Here is a 20,264-nt window from a genome sequence, read left to right as displayed (position 1 = left end):
TTCTGGATGGTGTGTGTTTGACGGTGAACGAAAATAAGGGCCGTCAGGTAACGTGTTTCACCTGGCACATTAGGAATATCCGAAATTTTGCATTAAGTCCCTCATATTTCGTGAAATTGTTGTTTGGCATCATGGGAATATCCAAAATCCAAATTCGTTTCATTGATCGCATAATTTGATGTTGCCATTTGGACCAATTTCAACCTTTTCTTTTTTTACTTTTATAATTATTTTAGGATAAAAATGTCCTTAGTTTATGAGATTGAAGGGTATTTTTGTTCATTCTAATTTTCACAATTTGCCGCTTTGCATTAAAGTCACTTTTATCTTAGATTTTCTGCAATTGTTTTTTTCAATATATACACTTTACCTTTCTTTTCATGTTCTTCTATATATTTAAAAATATTGAAGGGCATTTTGAATACTTGACAACTTTCATCAAAATGTTTACTGACTCCACAAATTACCCAAGCTAGAGGCAGTGGTTTTAACGTGGCTAAGATTTACGTACAAGCACTAGCACAGCTCAGGACAAGGGGTATAACTGTACCCCAAAATAATTACTTCTTAATATAATATATATACTGAAATTACATAGTAGTTAAGTGTTCAGTGGTTGTGTACTTCCACGTTGGATTCACCCGACTCACCATGGCACATTTGTGTTTTTAGACCTTTTGTTTAAGTAGTTTGTTTTTTTATATGTTTTTATATAATTAGGTACTAGTTTTTATGTTTGCAGATTTTAGGTTGGATTTATAAGTATTAGGTAGTACTATATTTTATTATACTTTTAATGTATGAGTATGAATTTGTTTTTTTTTTTTCTATTTTTCATTTAAGATATTGATAGTTGCATTTTATTTTATTCTTGATTAACATTTTAATATTTTAGCATGAATTCTGAAATCCAATTAGTTTACACTTTTTATTCTTTTATTCTATGGTTATATTAGGTGTTTTTATGTGATACGAATTCTAAGTTTAACTATGTTGTAAAATGACTTTAAAATTGAATATTATTGTAAGATGTACTTTTAAATATTATTTTATTTTAATATGTAATACTCTCTTCGTTCTATAATAGATGTCATATAAATATCACATTTTTTTTAAGTTCTCTTTCACATTAATATAAATATTCTTTCTTTCTCCACTAACACAGATAAAAACATCTCCTAAAACCCCGTGATATTACGCAAGTGTACCATTTATTATGGTAAGGAGGGAGTATTTAACATAAAATTCGCACCCCCAATCCAAAAAGTCTGCATCCACCACTGCGTACAAGAACTGTTGGTATCGTGAAAGGGCATAAAACATTTATATAATGTTCTATTTTGTGTGTAAAAAAAAAGAAGAGAAGATTGATTGCTGTAAATTTTTTCAGTGGAAGAATGGTTTGGTTGTTTTGGTTGGTTGTGGTAAAATATTTTTTACACTTTTAGCCTTTTTAATTATCTTATCAAAATAGATTCTACAGTAATTATTCTATGATAGTAGTTTGAACTTGTTTATGCATTTTATATGGTGTAATTTTGTTATTGAATTAATCACATATTGTTCATAAACTTCAAATTTTTAGATGCGTATTTAATCTCTAACATTGAATATGATAAAATTAGCAAATGGATTATGATACAAGTTACTACCTCAATGACAGTACATTTCGAACTAAAGGGATGGATCTTGTACCTCATATTCTATCAGGTCCTCTTCTCAATTTTCAGCGACAATTTTTTTTTTTTTTTTTTTTTTTTTTTTTTTTGTGGTTGATTCTAAGTTGCACTCGTATTCTAATAAGTTGGTAATAACTGTGCCACTCCCCAAGCAAAGCACTATACGCTCCTGACACTTCACTAGCATAAATTTTTTTGGCTTCTCGTTTGGACGACTCATTCTTGCATAAATACTTTGTAATTTCTCTTTGGAAGCTTACCCATTGAAAACGTAGAATCTGAAACACCGTCAATTTCTTTTTTTTCTTGTCAAAGATGATCGTTGGAAGTGTATAAAGTATAAACTTTGCAATGAATAAATGAAGAAGATGAAAAATAAGTGAGCAATTTATCGTCGAGAATTTGTACTTGTTTATTTATTGATGGTAGTTGGTTGTTTTGCATTCAAAGGAAAAATTACAAAATCAATAATATTGACTGATTGTTAATTGGTGATATTAATGTTCTAAACGACCCTAATATATAAAATAAATATCATTAAAAGCACTGTGACAAATAAAAATTCGCATTCCAAGTACTTAGACAATACACAAATCATATGTGACATGTACATATAGTTCAACACACACAAAAATCAGATAGTCATTTCTTTATTCCTTTCAAATCTTCACTCGGTTCGATGTTCATTTCATTCTGTTATACCATTAACATACTTTCTTCCTCCTTTCTTAAAATTCGTACAGAAAAAACCTCATTTGATGGGAACCTCTCGTATAATTAATAGTGTCAAGAGACAATTGTCTTCATAAGATTTGGTTCCACTTCTCATTATGCATAATGCACGAAAAGTTTCGACACAACCATATACCATAGTAAAAAAAAAGAAGATAAACATAAACTAAATGAGAGAGCTCCAACTAGGAAATAAGACTCATGGTGCAGAAACCAAAATGACAGCTCATCTTCTCATATTCTAAGCTTCAATCAAGTAGAGAAGGACTAAGGAGCCTCTCAAAACAAATGGGGAATCAACGCGTAGGTACAAACATTATGGTTCGAAAGATTTGGAAAGACATCAACATAAATGAGCAGACAGTGCATAGGTAGGCGAAGGACAGTTTTGAGGTGCTCAAGAGGTCACAGCTGATCCCTATAAAGATTCAATAATGCATCATAAGGCCATCTTGAAGGCTTTCTCAAACTCTGACACATGGAAGGAAGTTTTCTCTGGGCCCTTAAGCTAATCTCAGACACATGTGTATGCGAAGTAGTGTGAGCTAGTAATGATTAAAAAAAAAAAAAAGTAGTTTGGATGTTGAGATCTCTCTCTCAAGCAAATAAGATATACAGTTGATGAAATGCATAAAGAAGATATTCCCAGCTGATGAAAGACAGCAGATACAAATGAAGATGGTGGGGGGGTATCGGGCCCAATGAAACAACTGCTATTACCTCAGATTAAGTAACTAAAATGTAGAGCACTACATCAAAAAGTGCTTGTTTCATAAAAGAGTCGATTTCATCATCAAAATTTTTACAAGAATGCGAGAATTAGACAGGAATGGGCAAACCCTTCTTCGCCATGCTATCAAGAATTTCATTGAGAGCCTGGCACAAGCCAAATATCTGCCAGCACAAATTAAATGTTAGCCCATGGATCTCGGTAAAACGTAAACTGAATATGGACTAGGTACAAATCTAAACTCGAAGAGCAAGAATTCTAGGACCTTTCTTAGTGGACTGGAAATTAAATAACGACAGTTTAGCAATTCTAACTAGCGAATCAAGGATAGCAAATTCCTGACCCTTTATCGAGCTTTTGGGACTTGATCATGTGTCTCAGTAATTAAGGTATCATAGCTCAAGCCTCCAAAGCTCGAGGCATGGTTGTTGCTTGGAGAGCCAAGATACATTGCTTAAACGTCAACTGTTAAAGCACAGTGGTCTAGCTCAAAAGCTCAACCGATGTGTGGCTTGAGATTTTAAAGAGGGTAAGCTTGAGACATACATGGATTTGGGAAAAAGTAATATACTACTACGAATTAATGGTAAAAGGATCCAAAATGGCTGTAAAACATGTCTTCAAATTATATGACTACAGGAAAAATATTTGTATCCCAAGTCATTCTTGTGCATCCACTAATGTCTTGTCTTCAAAACATATATTTGTTGTTCAAGATATATAGTATTTGCAAACTTTAACAGATGCATGCACCAAATCCAACTAACCCTACTCAATGATGAATAGCATGCATTACCTGTTGATCCCATTGCTGCAATTCCTCGGCGTCATCCTCAAAATGTATAAAAGCTTCGACCTGGCAAAGTTTGTTGTTGAATAATAGAATTGCTAATTACTAGATCTTAGAACAAAGAACCAGATAAAAAGGGGTTGATAACTGACTACCAAAAATCAAATAACTTTAAAACAAAATAAAGAGAAAACTCACCAACGAAACAATATGATTTAAAATTAATTAAAAGTCCAGTTTTACCTGATCAATAGAACCCCTCATCCTATCTTCACATATCATTCGAGAAGCTATTTTCTCAGCCTGCCAAAAGATTGAAGCTTTAGTAAACACTATAGATTATGTGAACTGTGAATTGATTTTTAAAAAGGAGATGGTATTAAGAAAAAGTACTACTCCTACTATTTATGGCTTCAGTCTCTCAAAACCAGTTGATTTCAATGTGGTAGAATTTAGCAAGTCACTGCCTAATAGGCATATGAAAAATAGCACTAAATGCAGAAAAGCACCCAAAATATCACATTTTAAAATAAGCTTTTCGCTTTGCTAAGTACAAAAGATAAAAAGTCTCCAACTCAAGAAAGTTGAAATATGAATCAAATTTGCCTATTACTTTAGATCTCTAATTCAACAAAGTAATAGCATCATTTTTAGTTGGAGATAGAAGAGAACCTTTTGAGGAGCAATGCCCAACAATGTGCCCAACTCTTCAAAACTGTACAACATACTCAAGGTCAACCACATTATACAAACCCGAAGAGATTATATAATCAGCATGTTCAGGCAACAGAATGGATCCAAAGACATGTCCACCCACCTAATATTTGTATAGAGTTTGCTAGCACTAAGGAGATTATGCTCAATCATGGCTCGATCAAGAACAGTAGAATTGTCAGGCAAAGTTGCTTTCTGTCAGCATTCAGAATCACATGTAAAGATTGTTAAAAATATAACAATAAATGAACTTGAAAATGGAATGGATGTAAACTCTTTAATGCACCTACCTGATGCGGCTTCAGTTCTTCAGAAAACGCATCAATTTCAGGTTTTCTCAAAATTCTCTCCAGATATACCTAAGGAATTTTGATATCAGGATTTAACTGACAGTTTATATTTGAGTGTGTCCCTACTATGTTAGGCACCAACTGTGCTCTCGAAACAATTTTTGTTGAGAAAGAGTCAGCACAATCAAGAATGAATAGATTACCTTCTGCAAGATTGGATAAATCTTTAGCTTAGAACACCGTTCATCCTGGTTGAATTGAAACAATGAATTAAGTTTAAACGTAATGTATGATCCTTGACACTAATATGACTAATAGGTGTGCCATTTGCAGTGGAGAATGTATAATAACATCATACAGGGCGATAAATATGAATAATCATGTGTGTATTTGAATGACAGATAGCACATATATCATAAAGAAGTCAATGCACTTCCTTTTTCAACAGATAAACAAGTACAAAGTAAGTTATGCAATACAATTATGAGAAAATGCATTAATTCAATGAGTGCGTAATTTAGCAGAGGGGACATTTGGACAAGAATCTAAAGACCAAAAATGATACAATAAGAATCTTCATAGTCAATCAGCAGAATCCAGACAAGTATTCCACGTAAGCATTTCTATACCTTGTAAAGGGTTGCAAGAACACGAGAACGACGAGGCCCAGCAGCTGCCAAAATTGTGCAGGTCACAGCAGCAGCTAAAGCTTGCTCCAGTGCTTCTTCATCGATCTCTCTGCAATATATTCATAAGCGTACAATAATCTCGTAAGACTCTCAAGTGGAAATGCAAAATATTTCTAAGAGAAAAATATGCAAAGATTCACATTCAAACACACTCAGTCACAGGTCACACCCAAAAAAATTGTTATAAACCAAATCATATTCAGAGGAAAGAAAACAGAAATATACCGAGTTGTGACTGCATTTACATTATTTAAGAGAGAGGATGGCTAAGCTTAGCCAAAACATAAGGATTTCAAACTTCTCAAAAATGCAAAACATTAGGTGATTCTCTTTGACAATGATAACTGTTAAAGGGGTCATTAAGATAACATATTTTATCTGCTTACTCCAATATAAATAGCCACAAGTTGAAAGCTCCATTCATTCAGAACAATTGAGCTTAAAATTATGATTGACAGGGAAATGGTGAGGCAAACTGAGATGGGCCAAAGAAGACAGCATGCCCAAAACACAATTTTATAAACTAACACAACATGAAGAGCAGCGCGACAAAGGCAACCCGTCCTTCTCATTGACGACCACAGGAGAAAATTAAACAATCACTCTGTCATCCATCATTAAAAGTTTAAGATTATGTTAAAGACAACAAAGAAGACGACTATACACTACAGGTGTGGGAGTAGGAACTAAATGCAGTGCTACAAAATTGTCCTGTGTGGTTGATATCGATACACAAGTTGCTGTCAAGGTTTAGAATATTTGATTGTTTATCTTTTGTGGATCGTGTGGAATAATAGTGTACCGAAATTACTCATACTTACTCATCTCCGATTTTCCGCTTTTCAATTTGGGATATGTCATAATGCCGTAGTGCAGCTTCCAGAAACTTCCTTTTTAGATCTAGAATCCTAGCATAACAAACCTGAGAAATAAAATGAACATTATAACCAGAATGTTGACATATCAAATTACCAACACAGCACAGCCAAATAGTAACCTTGTATTGTAAATTCAGTACTTCCTGCTGACTGTTGCTAACCAAAAAAGAAGCTTTGTTTATAAAAGCTTCAGCATTAACGGCGTCATCATCCTATAACAGAAGAAACAAGAGTTCATAAATTGGGTCCATGATGATTGATAGACAATAAATTCCAATAAGTGAAATCTCAAAGACATAGCTTCATTAATAATCCCATTCAAGTTACAATCAATATCTGATTGAACATTTTATGATTGTGAAGAATGTCAAAGAATGAAGACACAGAATAAAGGAGACCTACCTCGAGGTAAAGACGAGCAATTTGGACACATTTTGTAAGCCTGAATGTATCATCAATCACTCTACCAATTCAGAGAATGAGCACAAGTAAGAATTTCCAAAAGCATTCTGCCAAGTATGCTTAGTAGTGATTCAAGAGCGAAATCTGCAAGCAAACCTCATCCCAGAATCTAGGTCAATGCCACTAAGCATCTGTGCAGCTTTTGACCATTGTTGTTCAGATTCATACAATTCAGCCAGTTTTTCTCTGATTATCAAAACCTGAAATGGTTGCAAAAGTTAATGGGCAGTTAATAAATCAAAATAGAGTTAGGGAGTAGATTGTGATGAAAATAATATATTCATCAAAAGCAATCAAACTCAGACGAAATGATCAGCTACCAAACAATTTATGATTACAGATTTATTAAATACTATGAATTACAGACTACCATCAACCAGTCGCAGGTTATACTGTGAGTAATTGCTTTATCTACGTACATATGGTTACAAACCAACAACACTAGAAGATATTGAATTTCTTTTTGTTTGAGAGTACATACTTCATTTCTAAGCCGTAATAGCAATATAGCATACTCTATTACCTTGGAAAATTTTTATCAATCATCTAGAGGAGACTCAAAAAAGATGGGATCAATGAGAAGGTATTTTCTAAAGTAGATATTTCAAGGATAAAGTCTGTACTAACCAAGTATATCAACCAATGAACACACAAATTCAAGACCAACACAATATACAAAGAACTTATAATCCAATCCCAGCAGTTTGCAATATAAACAAAGGAGTCACTCTAGGTCTAAAGACAAGAAAAATAAAAAAAATCTTCGAAAATAACCTGTTCCTCAAACGAAACAACTCGAGGTTGGATCTGATTGAGGGTATAATGGGAAATTTCCTTCTGAAACTCTGGTTCCAACCTTCCCAATTCCTGGGCAAATACCTGCAGAAGCTGTCTCGAAACAACAAGTGGCACATCGTCGGATAACACTGAAACACATACAAATAACCACCCAAACAAATTTAAATAAAACGTAACCATTAATTAATAGTCGAAAACAAAGAAAAGAACAACATAGAGGATGAGCTCGGAATCGCAACTGTGGTCGACAAACTGTTTGGCTTGAAGCACATCGTTTGAGGAGAGGACGGTGGCGAGAATGTGCTTGTACTGTTCGATCTTCTGGCGTTGGTCAGTGATTGCCGACGCGCTAGCAAAGGCGCTCTCCATTGCTGCAGTTCGTTCCTATTTGGTGTATTTCTAGGGTTCTAAACTTCTAAACTAAGGACCTGGAAGACATGTTAAGCCAAGTTAAGGATCTTCCAGCGTTGGTCAGATATAAAGCAATTGACAGCAAATAATCTGAATGCAACAAGTCATCGACAACATTGCTAACCCAATTCGCAAATACCAGAAATTCCCAACCTATTAGCTGAGATTCGTAATGTGTCGCCGCATCAAAATCAACTAATATGCCCCAAAAAATTTAATCTCAGCAGTATTAAAATGCATTACGCCAACACCTAATCCCCACACAAATTATTCATCAAACGGAATAGGAAATTCCGCGAGTTAACCCTAAACTCAGTTGGCCAAACTCACCTGAAATTAAAATTCACCGGCGCCGACTATATAATGGTACCTCCGCCGGTTGATTTTCAGCAACCAAAAAATGATGCACAGATGAATATAGCACAGGTATGAGAACCGTAATTTTAGTTTTTATTTCGCCCAAAAAAGTTTACTCGGCCGGCCCATACCCCAAATTAAATTACAGTATATTTTTACGTGTCAAAATTATATAATCTTATTTATTTATTTTCGATAATGATATTCTTATTTATTAATTAACTTAGTGGGTTTTTATTGCATTTGTGGAAAGTTTTGTTTCATATTTTATTTGGTTACAAATAGAACTAAATGCAGTAAAAAACTCAGAATCAAGCAGCGCCCAAAATATCACGGAGTATTAAATTAGAATAAGCTTTCCTTTGCCAAAGTAAGAATATTGGCCTCTAACGTTAACTTCCAAAAAATTTTTGGTATTTTCTACCAATTTTAAAAAGGAAAAAAAATTAAAACTTTCCTTTTTTTATTTTTTTCACGAAAATATCCAAAAAATTTTAAATTTTGCATTTTTTCCCATTTTTCCCGGCATTTTCTAATTGGTTTTCCCCACTTATTAAATTTAAAAAATAATCAAAATATCTAAATTTTTTCGGTTTCCCGTATAATAAATTTTTCTTAAAATATCTTATTTTATATAAAAATAAAAAAAAGATAAAGTTTTATTTTTAAAAAAATTTGTGGGAAATAAAAAAATTGTTCATGAAAGCAAAAGAAATGTGCCCCTCTTCAAAACTGTACAACAGACTCTCAAAGTCAACCACATTATACAAACCAGAGTTATTATAGACGAATCATGAACTACCATCAATCAGTCACATTTTTTTATCTACAAGATGATAGTAATTTTTTAGGTGCAATTTTAATACACAAAAAAAGTTATAAATCCCCAAAAAAACTATTCGAAATATTGAGCGCGGAAATAAAAAGGTGGACCCCAAGGGATTAATTGCTAAAAATATTAAATATAACTAAAAAATAAATTTGTAATTTTATAGAGGACAACGACTCAAACAGGAAAAACGGGAAAATGAACTTAATTCCATAAAGGGGGAAAAACTACCCTAATTTGGTTGGGTTGTTTTTTCACATGACTTCTATTTCTAATTATTTTTTTCCCAAAGGAGTTATTTTCATTGTCATATCCCGACGAAATTGAACCCGGAAAATGATCAAGTCTCTGGCTCACTCCCAACCTATCTCGCATGAAGTCGGGGAAATTTTTAAACAAATTTAACACAAAGGATCCACCTCCCGGTTTTTCACTTAATGGTTTTAACTCAAGGTTTTTCTTTGTTTCTCCCTTTTTCAAAATTAAAAAGACATTAGAAAAGAAATTTCCCAAAATTTAAATTTACCTAAATCAACGGGTAAAAAAAATCCCAAAAAATAAAACAAAGGAAATCATAAAAATTAAATAAAAAATTCATGTTTAACAACCCCTACAAATTAGGGGTAATCCAAGATCTAGCCACCCATGGTGGTCACAATAACGGGAAAAAAGTTAAGATACCATGGGGGGCAAGAGCTTGGGTGGATGGCTTAATCTTGCTCTTCTTCTTCAAGTGTGGCTTCCAAGCTCCAATTCTCTCTCAAAATCGCTCCAGCCGCCAAAAGTCCCCTAGGAAGTCGTGCCCTAGCTTTTTATATAGTTTGGCTGAAAAAATAGGCCCAGTAAAACTTGCCCGGCCGGGCGTTTTTAGCGAAACGCCGGCCGGGCGTTTTTTCACTACATTGACAGCTTTCATAAAACAGTCATATCTTCTTCATCCGGATCCGATTGAGGCGTGCGAGGTATCCACGCGAAGCTCTTTCGAAGGTGAATGCAATGGTGGATTTGCAGAAGCATTTGAAAATGATCTTCAAGGGCTGATTACTGTTTAGATTTGGACCATATTTTCTTTCTTCTCTCTTATAGTTTGGTCTTTTGTCCTACAATATATCAAAATGAGTCCATTTTTCATCTTAAAAAGTGCATTAACATAATGCAATAAAGGACTACAATTTGATTCACAAGGCCATATTCATATAATTACAAACCAGAGTTATGCTTTATCTACATGGTCATATTGTAACAAACCAGCAACACCAAAATATATTGCAGTACTCTTTGTTTGACAAGCTAGAAGCCCAAAAACTAAAGTGAGATCTTTCAATTATAAAGTCTATGCAATCATCCAAAAAGAACTAGAAATTGAATACTGTGACATGAATATACAAAATATATCAAGCAATCTAAAAGACAATCTTCAGTCCTTAAAGCTGGGCACAAGCCTAAGCTATTTATGTCTAAAACTAATTAACTAAACTGCTGGCTCTACAAACTAACCTATTAAGACGTCTCAGTTAAAATACACAAAACCCTGATACACAGTTATTTAATTTCCCTTTGTCATAAAACTGTCCACGCTTAATGACAAGAAAAACATAAAATCATTGACCTGTTCCAAAACAAACAAGTCGAGATTATACCTGAGCTAAAATTTCGACACAATTGCCTTGAGACTGACTTGTAAATTGCATTCACAAGAATCATCTACAACAAACCACAATTGGAGCCACAACAATACAGTAATAAACTTGAACATTAAAGATTTCAAGCCAACCACAAAATGCAAAACACTTTGAGACGTCTTCAAGCCATACAAATTCAATAGGGAAATTGGTTTCTAAACCATAACTTGCCCAAAATTGGATTTCCCATAAACTTCAAATTGCAGTATAATATCACGAACTTCGATTTTTTGGTATTTCCATACTCACTCAAATAAGATATTTTCATCAAAATCTTATTTAACATAAAAGAACCGTGATACGTTTTATAATATTTGAAACCACTTTTTAAGCTTTATAACACGAAGATAAAGTCACGCGAAACCACGCTGATTTAATTGGTCAAGTATGAAAAGCCTCGTAGTTATCAAATATAGAATAAACATGCCTGTGAAATACCAAACAAAATACAAAGTCTATATTATATACCAATTTCAAAGCTCACTTAAATATCAAATTTCAAGAAAGTGCTTTTTAAACCAAATTCCAATTCAATAGTAGTAGTCCGTAATCTATTTCCAAATTTTATTTTTTTATAAAGTGCCTCCATTTTTTTGTTCATGCATATACAGATATTTACTTCCACTGGGCTTGATTTTATTTAGGACTGAATGGATTGGATTTATTAAAAAGTTAAAATTTGAAAGATAAAATATTGATTTTCTTTGTTGAAAATTCGTCAACGGCCCGGTTTCCACCGAATCGATATTAGTTTGATTTTTCCGCCTTCATCTTCTCCATCGCTGTGCCGCCACTTGCTCAACACGCCGCCGCTGTGAACACCGTGCCAGCTTCACGTCTTTCTCTGGTTTTTCTCTTCTTATAACTTACCTTTTCAATTTAAAATCACCAATTTTCGTTTCAATTTCATCAAAATTGGCCTTTTGGTTTGACATTGTTGAATATTAGTAGCTCTGTATTTCAATTTTCGCACCTTTCTCTTGCTGAATAGAATCTAAATTCTGGATTCAGTTTTACTTTGACATGTGCGGTTCGATCTAACAAATTATTAATCAAACAATATATAGAGAGCAATCAAATAGTGTTACTCTACAGATTCAATTAAATCTGAGATTCTTTCTCTCCGAATATATTTTCAGAAGAGATGAATTGGGTTCAACGCAAGATTTATCTTTACAACGTCACCTTCGGTCTCTACATGCTCGATTGGTGGGAGCGCTATCTTTTCAGTATCCTTTACTCTTTCTAATTCAAATCCTTTTCTGTCATTTTTTATTTGATTTGTTCTGAATAGATAGATGTAGATTTGGGTTTCTATTTGATGGGTATATATCTTGTTCATTTGATCTTCGTGGGCCTTAAATATTGGAAAGATACACTTGTTGTTGTGCTGATGTGGTTTATCTTCTACAACACTTCGAGATACGTGACTGATTTCTGCAAAAGGTGAGCTTTTAAATCTTGTGTTTATCCATGGTTTAGATCATTTTATCTTTTCGGTTTTTTTAGGTGCTTGTTACATTTTGTAGCTTTTGGTTAGTAGTATGATTTGTGTTTTCTGAATTAAACATTTCGTTCCATGAATGAAGCTAGCAAATTTGTTTATTTTGTAGTAGATTTCTAGTTCTTCCATGATTTGTCAGCATGTTTGCTTAATCATCGATCACGAGTCATTATGTGGTTGAGAAGCTAAAACTACACAATTATTAGGAAAGGAAGAATGATTTATCGATTTTACTCTTGCAGTGGTTACAAGTATTGATGTAGAAACTAATATAATTTGATTGCGCTACTAATATATAGTACTAGTAGTACTTAAGAAAGTAGGTAGACAGTCTTTTCTTTGTTCATTTGTATTGAGCATGTTAATATCAAGGAGAAACACATAAAACGATCCAACTATATGAATTTGTTCTGGATACATTAAGATTTTGACTAGATGTTTGAATTCTCATTTCCTTAAAGTAGTGACTAGAACCAAATCGAGAGATGTTCTATGAAATGGTTCGATATTGTTGGTTTCTAAATTTGGTGGAAGTCTTGCCTTTAGTCAGTGACATTGCATCTTTACAGACATATCATGGTTCCAATGATGTTTAGTTAAATGCATTTGCAAGTTTCATGGCTCTTTAATGTCACTGTTTCAAGTGTAAGTAGTGTTTGACTGAAGATATGACTATTATAGCGGGATGAAGGCTTAATTTATTTTATTACAAGTATACATGTATCCTTCTAAATCATCGGGGTGTAGCCAAAAAGTGATATTTTCTATGCTGTAGGTTTGTTCCAATATATTCTTGTTTGTTGGTTTACTCTTTAGAATATAGGCTTGAAGATTTAAGCCCTATTTGAAGCGGGCTGTTTTTTATAAAGCCTTAATGAAGAAAAGAAAAGAAAAATCAAGTCTAAAATAAGGAGAAAAACCTACACAGTCACAGTCTGCTCCTCACTCCCGCTCCTCTCTCTTGTCCACCTGACCTCTCCTCTCTGGTGGCACACCTTATAAATTGTAAAAGTTTTGTTTTGATTAGTATTATATTTTCTGTTTTTATATTTTATTTTACTTGGTATGATTTCACGTGTTTTTATTTTATTTTTATAGCTCAGGGGTACACTCGGACTGCCTTTGAGGCTTATGATTTGCAGGGCCATTGGAATACACCCTGAGCCATTTAAAACCTTGTGATATAACTGATTGGTTTCTATTTAGGCTCTACAAATTCCCTTGCATTACCCACATGTTTTTCAATGGGAAGCTCAATGTTTTCATGCTAACTGCATTTCTTATTCTAACAGTTGGTTTCTTGTTGATTCTTTAAATCTTTAGAACATATAGAGTGACTGCCTGGCTCCAAGGCCTTCAGATAATGGCTTCAACTGGATATGTTGTAATTTGACTAGTTTACATTTAGGCACTGCAAATTCCCTTGAATGACCAACATGCTTTATTATATGGGAAACTCAGTAATGTATGTCATATTTTCCATTCTAACTGCATGATTTATTTTGATAGTTTTGTTATTTTTTTCTCATCTTTTTCATCCTTCCATTTTATGTCCCTCTTTCCTTTTTTGTTTAGGCACCTGCATTGACGTATAGCTTCTGTCATCGGATACTAGTGTGCATTACCATGTGGATTAACGTCTGAGTCGTGTTTTAGCAGCAGACAACTGAAAATGTGCTCAAGCAATTCAAATGTATGTACTTTCTCATTTCTAGACTTCAAAAGATCAATCCGTCTTATGTCCTCTTGACCCCACTAAAGAAATTATGCATTTGTAATGATGTAAAAGGTCAGATTCACTGATTCTGCATGGCCATTTAAGTTTCAGTCTTTGTCTTTGAATGGACTTTAAAGCTAAAAGTTTTTTCAGTCACTGAATCTGATTTTTAATTAGTTCAGATTATATCAACGCATTATTTCATGCTTCATTATCGTAAACAATTTTAGGTTGTTGCCATTGCAGCAAAGAAGTTGTTAAATTATTACAAATGCATTATACTTGTGCCTGAATAGTTTCGCTTTATGATGGATTTGAAATATTCCATTGACATTATTTTTGTAGTGATTTTGCATTAAAATCTTGTTTTCAGTTGCGGTGAATGGTGATCCCATTAGTTCCTTTAATACAGCTTTAAACTAATAATTTTGACTTTAGTTTCTGCCATTTGGTTTTCATATTTAGCCTCATCATGATCTTATTTTTCCCACCATGAAGTTCCCAAAGAAAAAGAAAGAAATAGGACTGTCTTTAATTGCAATCATCTTAGGTTGGATTCTTCACAACGTAGGACTTAGTTGACATCTGATGTTCCATCTTAAGATAAATTCTTTTAGTTTTTGTGGCATTTATTGAAAACTAAAGTGAGTTATGGAATTTCAAGTTTCTATTAGTATCATTGTTTGAGCCATTATGCTTGAATTTATCTCAAGAAATGTTGGAATATGAACCTAGTAGTATAGTTCTGCTACACTCAATGTAACTCTTTAGTTTAGTTGCCCATCTACATTTCTGATGTTTGGGGTTGGGGTGTGAGTGTTTGTGGTGAGTTCGAGGATACAGCGAGAGCAATGTCGTGTTGAGGTGGAACGCTCATAGGTCGTAGACGTCCTTTCCCGTGAAAAAACAATGACACGGTTTGGGTAACTAGTGTCGGCTAACTCTATGCTGACAGCCGTGGCAAGAAAGAGGATGCATGTGGTCTCAAAGAAGAGCATAATGATGGAATTTGAATCAAGAGTCGAGAATCGAGGCATTGTGGCTAACCGAAATCGAAAATTGGGCCATTGTGGCTAACTGAAATTGAAAAATTAGTTGTTAATTGAACTCTACATAGTTAAGTTAGTCGAAAAACCCGATTTGGCTATTGATAGAAATTGAGAGGAAGATATATAAATTTCTCCGATTTGGTTATTGACTGAAACTAAATAGAAGGTAAATAAAATGTCCATGGGCTTTCATTAAGATATTACATGCACGAAACCAGTCCTGATCCATGTAAATTGTCTCATGGAATGCTTTGATTGTTGCTTTCTATAAGCAATATGAATGTGCCATTTATATGAATCAATAAAAACTTTATAATATTATTCTCTATTATATTACTTAACATGAAGAAAACAATCTTGTATGGGGTGACCACATCTACTTTTTGTATCCAACATCAGTGGTGCCATTCACCAAATTGAGTTGGATATTGATTTTTCCACATCCAACCCCTCAATCTAGTAACAAATATTCCCTCTACTAGGCGCTACTACTAGTCTTCTACCCCATCCCTTTTTAATCATCAAATTAATTTTAAAAGATACTCTTAGTCGTTAGAAAATATTGCTATCAATGATGATGCGCAGCGCAATCAATCGATGTTATACTATTTCACTCCAACCTTATCACTACAAGCAATATATAGTACATGCTTTTCAACTCATAAAAATATTGAGATTTACTTTTCCTATTAACATAAGCACAAATAGTGTTTAACATGAAATCTATCATATGCAAAAAATATTTACTATTGCTAGTAAAAGATATACTATGTATTTTGAAATATTGTCATAAATATATGTATAACATATTCTTAATTCACATTTTGTTAGTACTTTATTTAGAGTTATGTAATGAGGCGCATTGTGTGAGGTATGGTATGGGAGCTTGAGGGCTTGTTTCATGGAGTATTTAGAAAAGCTTAAAGAAGAAAGTAAAATGATTTGGAAAAGCATGCAACTGAAAAAAGTTAATCAAAAGGATAATGATTGCCCTCTCCTAGTTCTTTACTAACTATTATTATCTCTTTATTGAAATTTAGTTCGATGCTTTGCACTACATACAGCTGTATGCATTGCCACTACACGTCTTTTCTTGTAAAGAATTCATCTCCTTTTCACCGACATTAAGATTACCAAAACTGTACCCTTAACAACAAATCTATGTGCCAACAATTATTTGCTTCATTTCTTGTTTTTCATTACAAAGAATATACTATGCGTCTTCTACATAGTACTATAATCTTAACTGAATTGAAATTCAGTTCGCACGAGTTATATAGATTGCATGCCAAGAATACAAATAATTCATGCATAAAGGAATTTAAATCCTACATTTGAATATATTCTATGATCTCGTGAAAATTACGCTTGATTCTCTAAAGAATGCGATTACATGGTTGCAATTTCCACGGAATTATTCGACTCAACCTTGAATCTTTTTCTTATGTTTCCTAACTCAGATTTAATTGTTTTATTTTGATTTCTTTTTCCTTTGTTTGTTCCTTTTGTTTTCTTTAGAAATGGGATTTTCCCTTTTTGGGGGGATTTCTATTCTCTGTTGTTCCTTTTGTTTTTGTTTGCAATTGTTTACTCTCAAGATCTAATAGTCAATATACTAATACCGTATACTAAAATTCATTACAAAACAAAGCAAGTAGTTGGTATGATACACGGTTCGATGTAGTAATGTAGTACTCTATTATATATAGTTGTCTTGCCACCTTATCAACATGACACTTATATGTCTTGCCGCAATATCCACTTCTTTTCCATTATTCCCTTTCTTCTTTTTCTTTAATCCTTATCTTAAATATTAATATGGTTGTTAAGTAATAATTTAATTGAAAGAGAAATATGAGGCAGTATAAATGCATTTATCTTCTCAACTATTTATATAATTAAGTCGATATGCCTCAATTTTGTCACGAAACACAGTACTTCCTTTTTCTAATGAAGTTGTTCTTATGTCACAAAAACATATAGCTGGCATGAACAATTTAATTTATCATTTGCATATACTGAAGTTGATTTTAGATTTAATCATACCATGGCCAATTCAATTACAAACAGTATTTTAGATGAGAATAAGTACTAGCAGTACTAATATTATTTTGCAAACAATGCATATGAATTTTCAAAACAAAATAATTTGATGTCAAATAACATAACTAGAGTTTAAGATTTTGATCGAAAGATTGATACTCCCCTCATCCCGAAAATTTGTCATTTATTTTATTTTTAAATTTCTAAAAATTTGTCACATTTCATTTTTACCATTTTTGGACTCTTTCCCTATATTTTATTATTTACTAATATATAAAAGTAGCTTGCCACTTACTTTTCAACTCACTTTCATTACACTTCTTAAGAATTCGGCATCGAATTGATAAATTATAAGAGACGGAGGGAAGGAGTAGTTCGTTATACTCAAGGAGTATGTAGTAGATACTCTTGTCAAAATTTAAATTAGTATTGTCCTACTTCTGATTATATAAATGACCGAACGTGGGTGTCTGATTTGGATGGCTTGATATAATTAAGATAATTAAGGTTTTAACTTTATTAGAATAATTAAGATGTCATGCACGATAATATGTTTATCAAAAGAGATTTCAACCTTTATCAAACACTAGATTTTAATCGTATAGTTGCATGGAAATGGTAACTGAATGGTAAACTGATTCCATCATATTTATGACAAATTAATATGTTGTTAGCGCTATTTTCTTTTTTTGTTCCGTATAATAACCAACTTCGATATAGATGATTAAACTGATGCTTTAGTTTGAAAGGCCTTTTAATTTTGATAGAAAATACTAGTAAAATCAAAACTTTTAAATTGAATTCACGGCATATTATACTCTCCACCCGCCCCCTAAAGAATATGTATTTTTTTTTGCTGTTTTAATCAAAATTAATAAAGTAAGGGAGAGGGTATTTAAAGAATTATTGTAATAGTGGAGAATGAGTCCCACCTTATTAAAGAAAAAAACCAAAATTGAAAGGGGTTTTTTTTAGAAGATATTTTTGGGGATGGGGGGAGTAGGATTGAATGTTTTCCCTTACGCCTACCTCCATCCCGAATGTTATCCCATTTTTTTTTTCCGTCCACCCCCTTAAAATTTGTCCCTTTTCTTTTCATTTTTGTGGCCCATATTATCTCATTCCTTTTCACATTTTATTATAAAACTAATATCAAAAAAAAAAAAATTTCCATAATTTTTTAATCACTTTTATTATTTTTAAAACCCTTGCGGGTCAAAATTGAAAAATATTTAGGAGGGGAGGAGTTTCTAACTATAGGAGATATCTATGCGATCCTTTATTTGATTCTTGTCTGGATCTTTTCTTGATTTTTAATTCTAACATTCATTCCAACATTTACCTCAAGTTGAGTATCATGATTCTCGATACATAACTTGAATCGATTTTCAATTTGAAATAGTTTATACTAGTATTGTTGAGTTTTGAATTTGATAAATAGTTTACACTCATATTTATGATTTCTTCAGTTTTATAGTTTAAGCTCCTGAGCTGCCCCGTTGATAGTTTACAATTGCATTAGTTTTTTTAGGGTGTCTCCGGCGGCGCCCCTCCCACCGCCCCCCTTCCCCGTGCTAGCCCCCCCCTTTCCCACGCCACATCACTACCCCTTTCCCCCTGCACTAGCACTTCCCACTCCCCTATCCCCCTTCCCACAATTAAATTAATTCACAATTAAAATTCACAAATTAAAAAATTCACACAAATACGAACGGAAAATACGAATATTTAAAAAAACATACATCATTTAAAAAAAAAAAATTACATAAAAATAAAAAAAAAAAAAACAACCACACGGTGTCCACCCCCGCGCCAAACCTTTTTCGATGATATCCCCCCGAAGTCGGGGCATTTTTTTGCCGCTGTCGGAAAATGCCCCACCGCCAACCCTCCATGAGGTCCCCCCTTTTCCATTCCGTGGCCACGCCGGGCGGACCGGCCCGGCATTTTCCCCGGGTCCAAGCCGGCCCGTCCCCTTCCTCGCAATCATGGGAAAAAGATACACGCGAATGATGTCGCCGATGGGAATAACCCCCCACGCGGACCCCCCACCATCGCCCATCGACCGGGGCACACCCCAAAAGCGCGCTCAACATCCGCCGCGCTTTGCCGGGGGAGAGACTTCTTCGGCCCGACCCCCTTGATCGTCTTCACAAAGACGGGGATATCCCATCCGCCAAATAGTCCCCATGTTTTCGGTTTTGGGTTGGGAACAAACGATGGCGGGGCCCAACGCCATTGCACCCATCTGGGGCAGGGGGGCGCCCGGGGGGCGTTGATGTCGTTGTTCGACCCGGCCACCAAAATAAAAATGCATATCCATGCCGAGGGCCACGCCCGGGTAACGGGGATGCTTGGCTTTGGAGCCGGGGGGTTTTATCCCCCTTCCGCGGGGGCCCTTCAAAATTCCGATCGCCAACATCCCGGGGGAACCCTGCACCGACCCGTATATTAATCCCGGGCGCCTTCGGCTCGGGCGCCAAGATACCCCATCCCCAATATCGCTTTCGCCGCGAAACCCAACGACACTCGCCCCGGGGAAACTCCCAAAATGGAGGGTTGGAACATGTCGGCCGGGCCTCCGTGGGGTTTCTGATTCGGGCCCCAAGATTGGCGGTCCCGGGGGTTTGCCCCCATCCCTCCCCATTTCGAAAAAAATGACCCCTTTCTCTAATGCCCCAAAAATATGCAAAGAGGCGTTATCCCCAAAAGCCGGGGAAAAGCTCCCAAACGCGGTTTCCCCCGGGGCAAAAAGTCTCATACAACCGGCGTGGGGAAGTGGTCCCGGTAATGCCGGGCCCATGGATTGCCGAGGCAGGGCCCCCCGCCGCCCTTTTGGGGCCCCCATCCGCGACCCCGGCCAGCCCAGATCCAACCATCGCTAAAGCCATCCTATCACTACGCCCCCGC

At 34.7% G+C, this 20,264-nt stretch overlaps 2 protein-coding genes across 4 annotated transcripts; one reads left to right on the top strand and one right to left on the bottom strand.

Moving 5' to 3' along the window:
• Nucleotides 1–3,008: 3,008 nt before the first annotated feature.
• LOC125198037 (COP9 signalosome complex subunit 4-like) lies at nt 3,009–8,574 on the bottom strand. Of its 3 annotated transcripts, none has more exons than XM_048096499.1 (15): nt 8,504–8,574; nt 8,002–8,190; nt 7,739–7,890; nt 7,061–7,164; nt 6,905–6,965; nt 6,622–6,714; nt 6,446–6,546; nt 5,565–5,673; nt 5,139–5,183; nt 4,936–5,004; nt 4,749–4,840; nt 4,604–4,646; nt 4,175–4,234; nt 3,938–3,997; nt 3,009–3,305 (listed from the first exon to the last, which is right to left on the bottom strand). In XM_048096499.1, the coding sequence occupies exons 2-15, from the start codon at nt 8,129–8,131 to the stop codon at nt 3,231–3,233; spliced, it is 1,194 nt and encodes a 397-aa protein (XP_047952456.1). In that variant the 5' UTR covers nt 8,132–8,190; nt 8,504–8,574; the 3' UTR covers nt 3,009–3,230. The 3 variants fall into 3 exon arrangements, with proteins under 3 accessions (XP_047952456.1, XP_047952455.1, XP_047952457.1); XM_048096498.1 differs by lacking the exon at nt 8,504–8,574 and adding an exon at nt 8,327–8,353; XM_048096500.1 differs by lacking the exon at nt 8,504–8,574 and adding an exon at nt 8,313–8,337.
• Nucleotides 8,575–11,736: 3,162 nt separating this feature from the next.
• LOC125198039 lies at nt 11,737–14,414 on the top strand. Its single transcript, XM_048096501.1, has 4 exons — nt 11,737–11,888; nt 12,181–12,270; nt 12,415–12,487; nt 14,121–14,414. Exons 2-4 carry the CDS (start codon nt 12,186–12,188, stop codon nt 14,131–14,133), a joined length of 171 nt encoding a protein of 56 aa, XP_047952458.1. The 5' UTR covers nt 11,737–11,888; nt 12,181–12,185; the 3' UTR covers nt 14,134–14,414.
• The last annotated feature ends 5,850 nt before the right edge of the window (nt 14,415–20,264 follow it).

Source organism: Salvia hispanica, unplaced genomic scaffold (genome assembly GCF_023119035.1).
Source record: "Salvia hispanica cultivar TCC Black 2014 unplaced genomic scaffold, UniMelb_Shisp_WGS_1.0 HiC_scaffold_1174, whole genome shotgun sequence".
Lineage (NCBI taxonomy): Eukaryota > Viridiplantae > Streptophyta > Magnoliopsida > Lamiales > Lamiaceae > Salvia > Salvia hispanica.
Note: the sequence above shows the minus strand (reverse complement) of the source record. Positions and strands in the feature narration are given on the sequence as shown.

Bases quoted from the DNA above. Each gene is read 5' to 3' on its own strand.
- LOC125198037 (XM_048096499.1), bottom strand. From the start codon at position 8,131: ATGGAGAGCGCCTTTGCTAGCGCGTCGGCAATCACTGACCAACGCCAG. The intron at 7,891-8,001 runs GTTGCGATTCCG...TATGTGTTTCAG, and splicing joins CAAACAGTTTGTCGACCACA to TGTTATCCGACGATGTGCCA. The intron at 3,306-3,937 runs GTAATGCATGCT...TTGTGCTGGCAG, and splicing joins TGCAGCAATGGGATCAACAG to ATATTTGGCTTGTGCCAGGC.
- LOC125198039 (XM_048096501.1), top strand. From the start codon at position 12,186: ATGAATTGGGTTCAACGCAAGATTTATCTTTACAACGTCACCTTCGGT. The intron at 12,271-12,414 runs GTATCCTTTACT...AATATTGGAAAG, and splicing joins GTGGGAGCGCTATCTTTTCA to ATACACTTGTTGTTGTGCTG.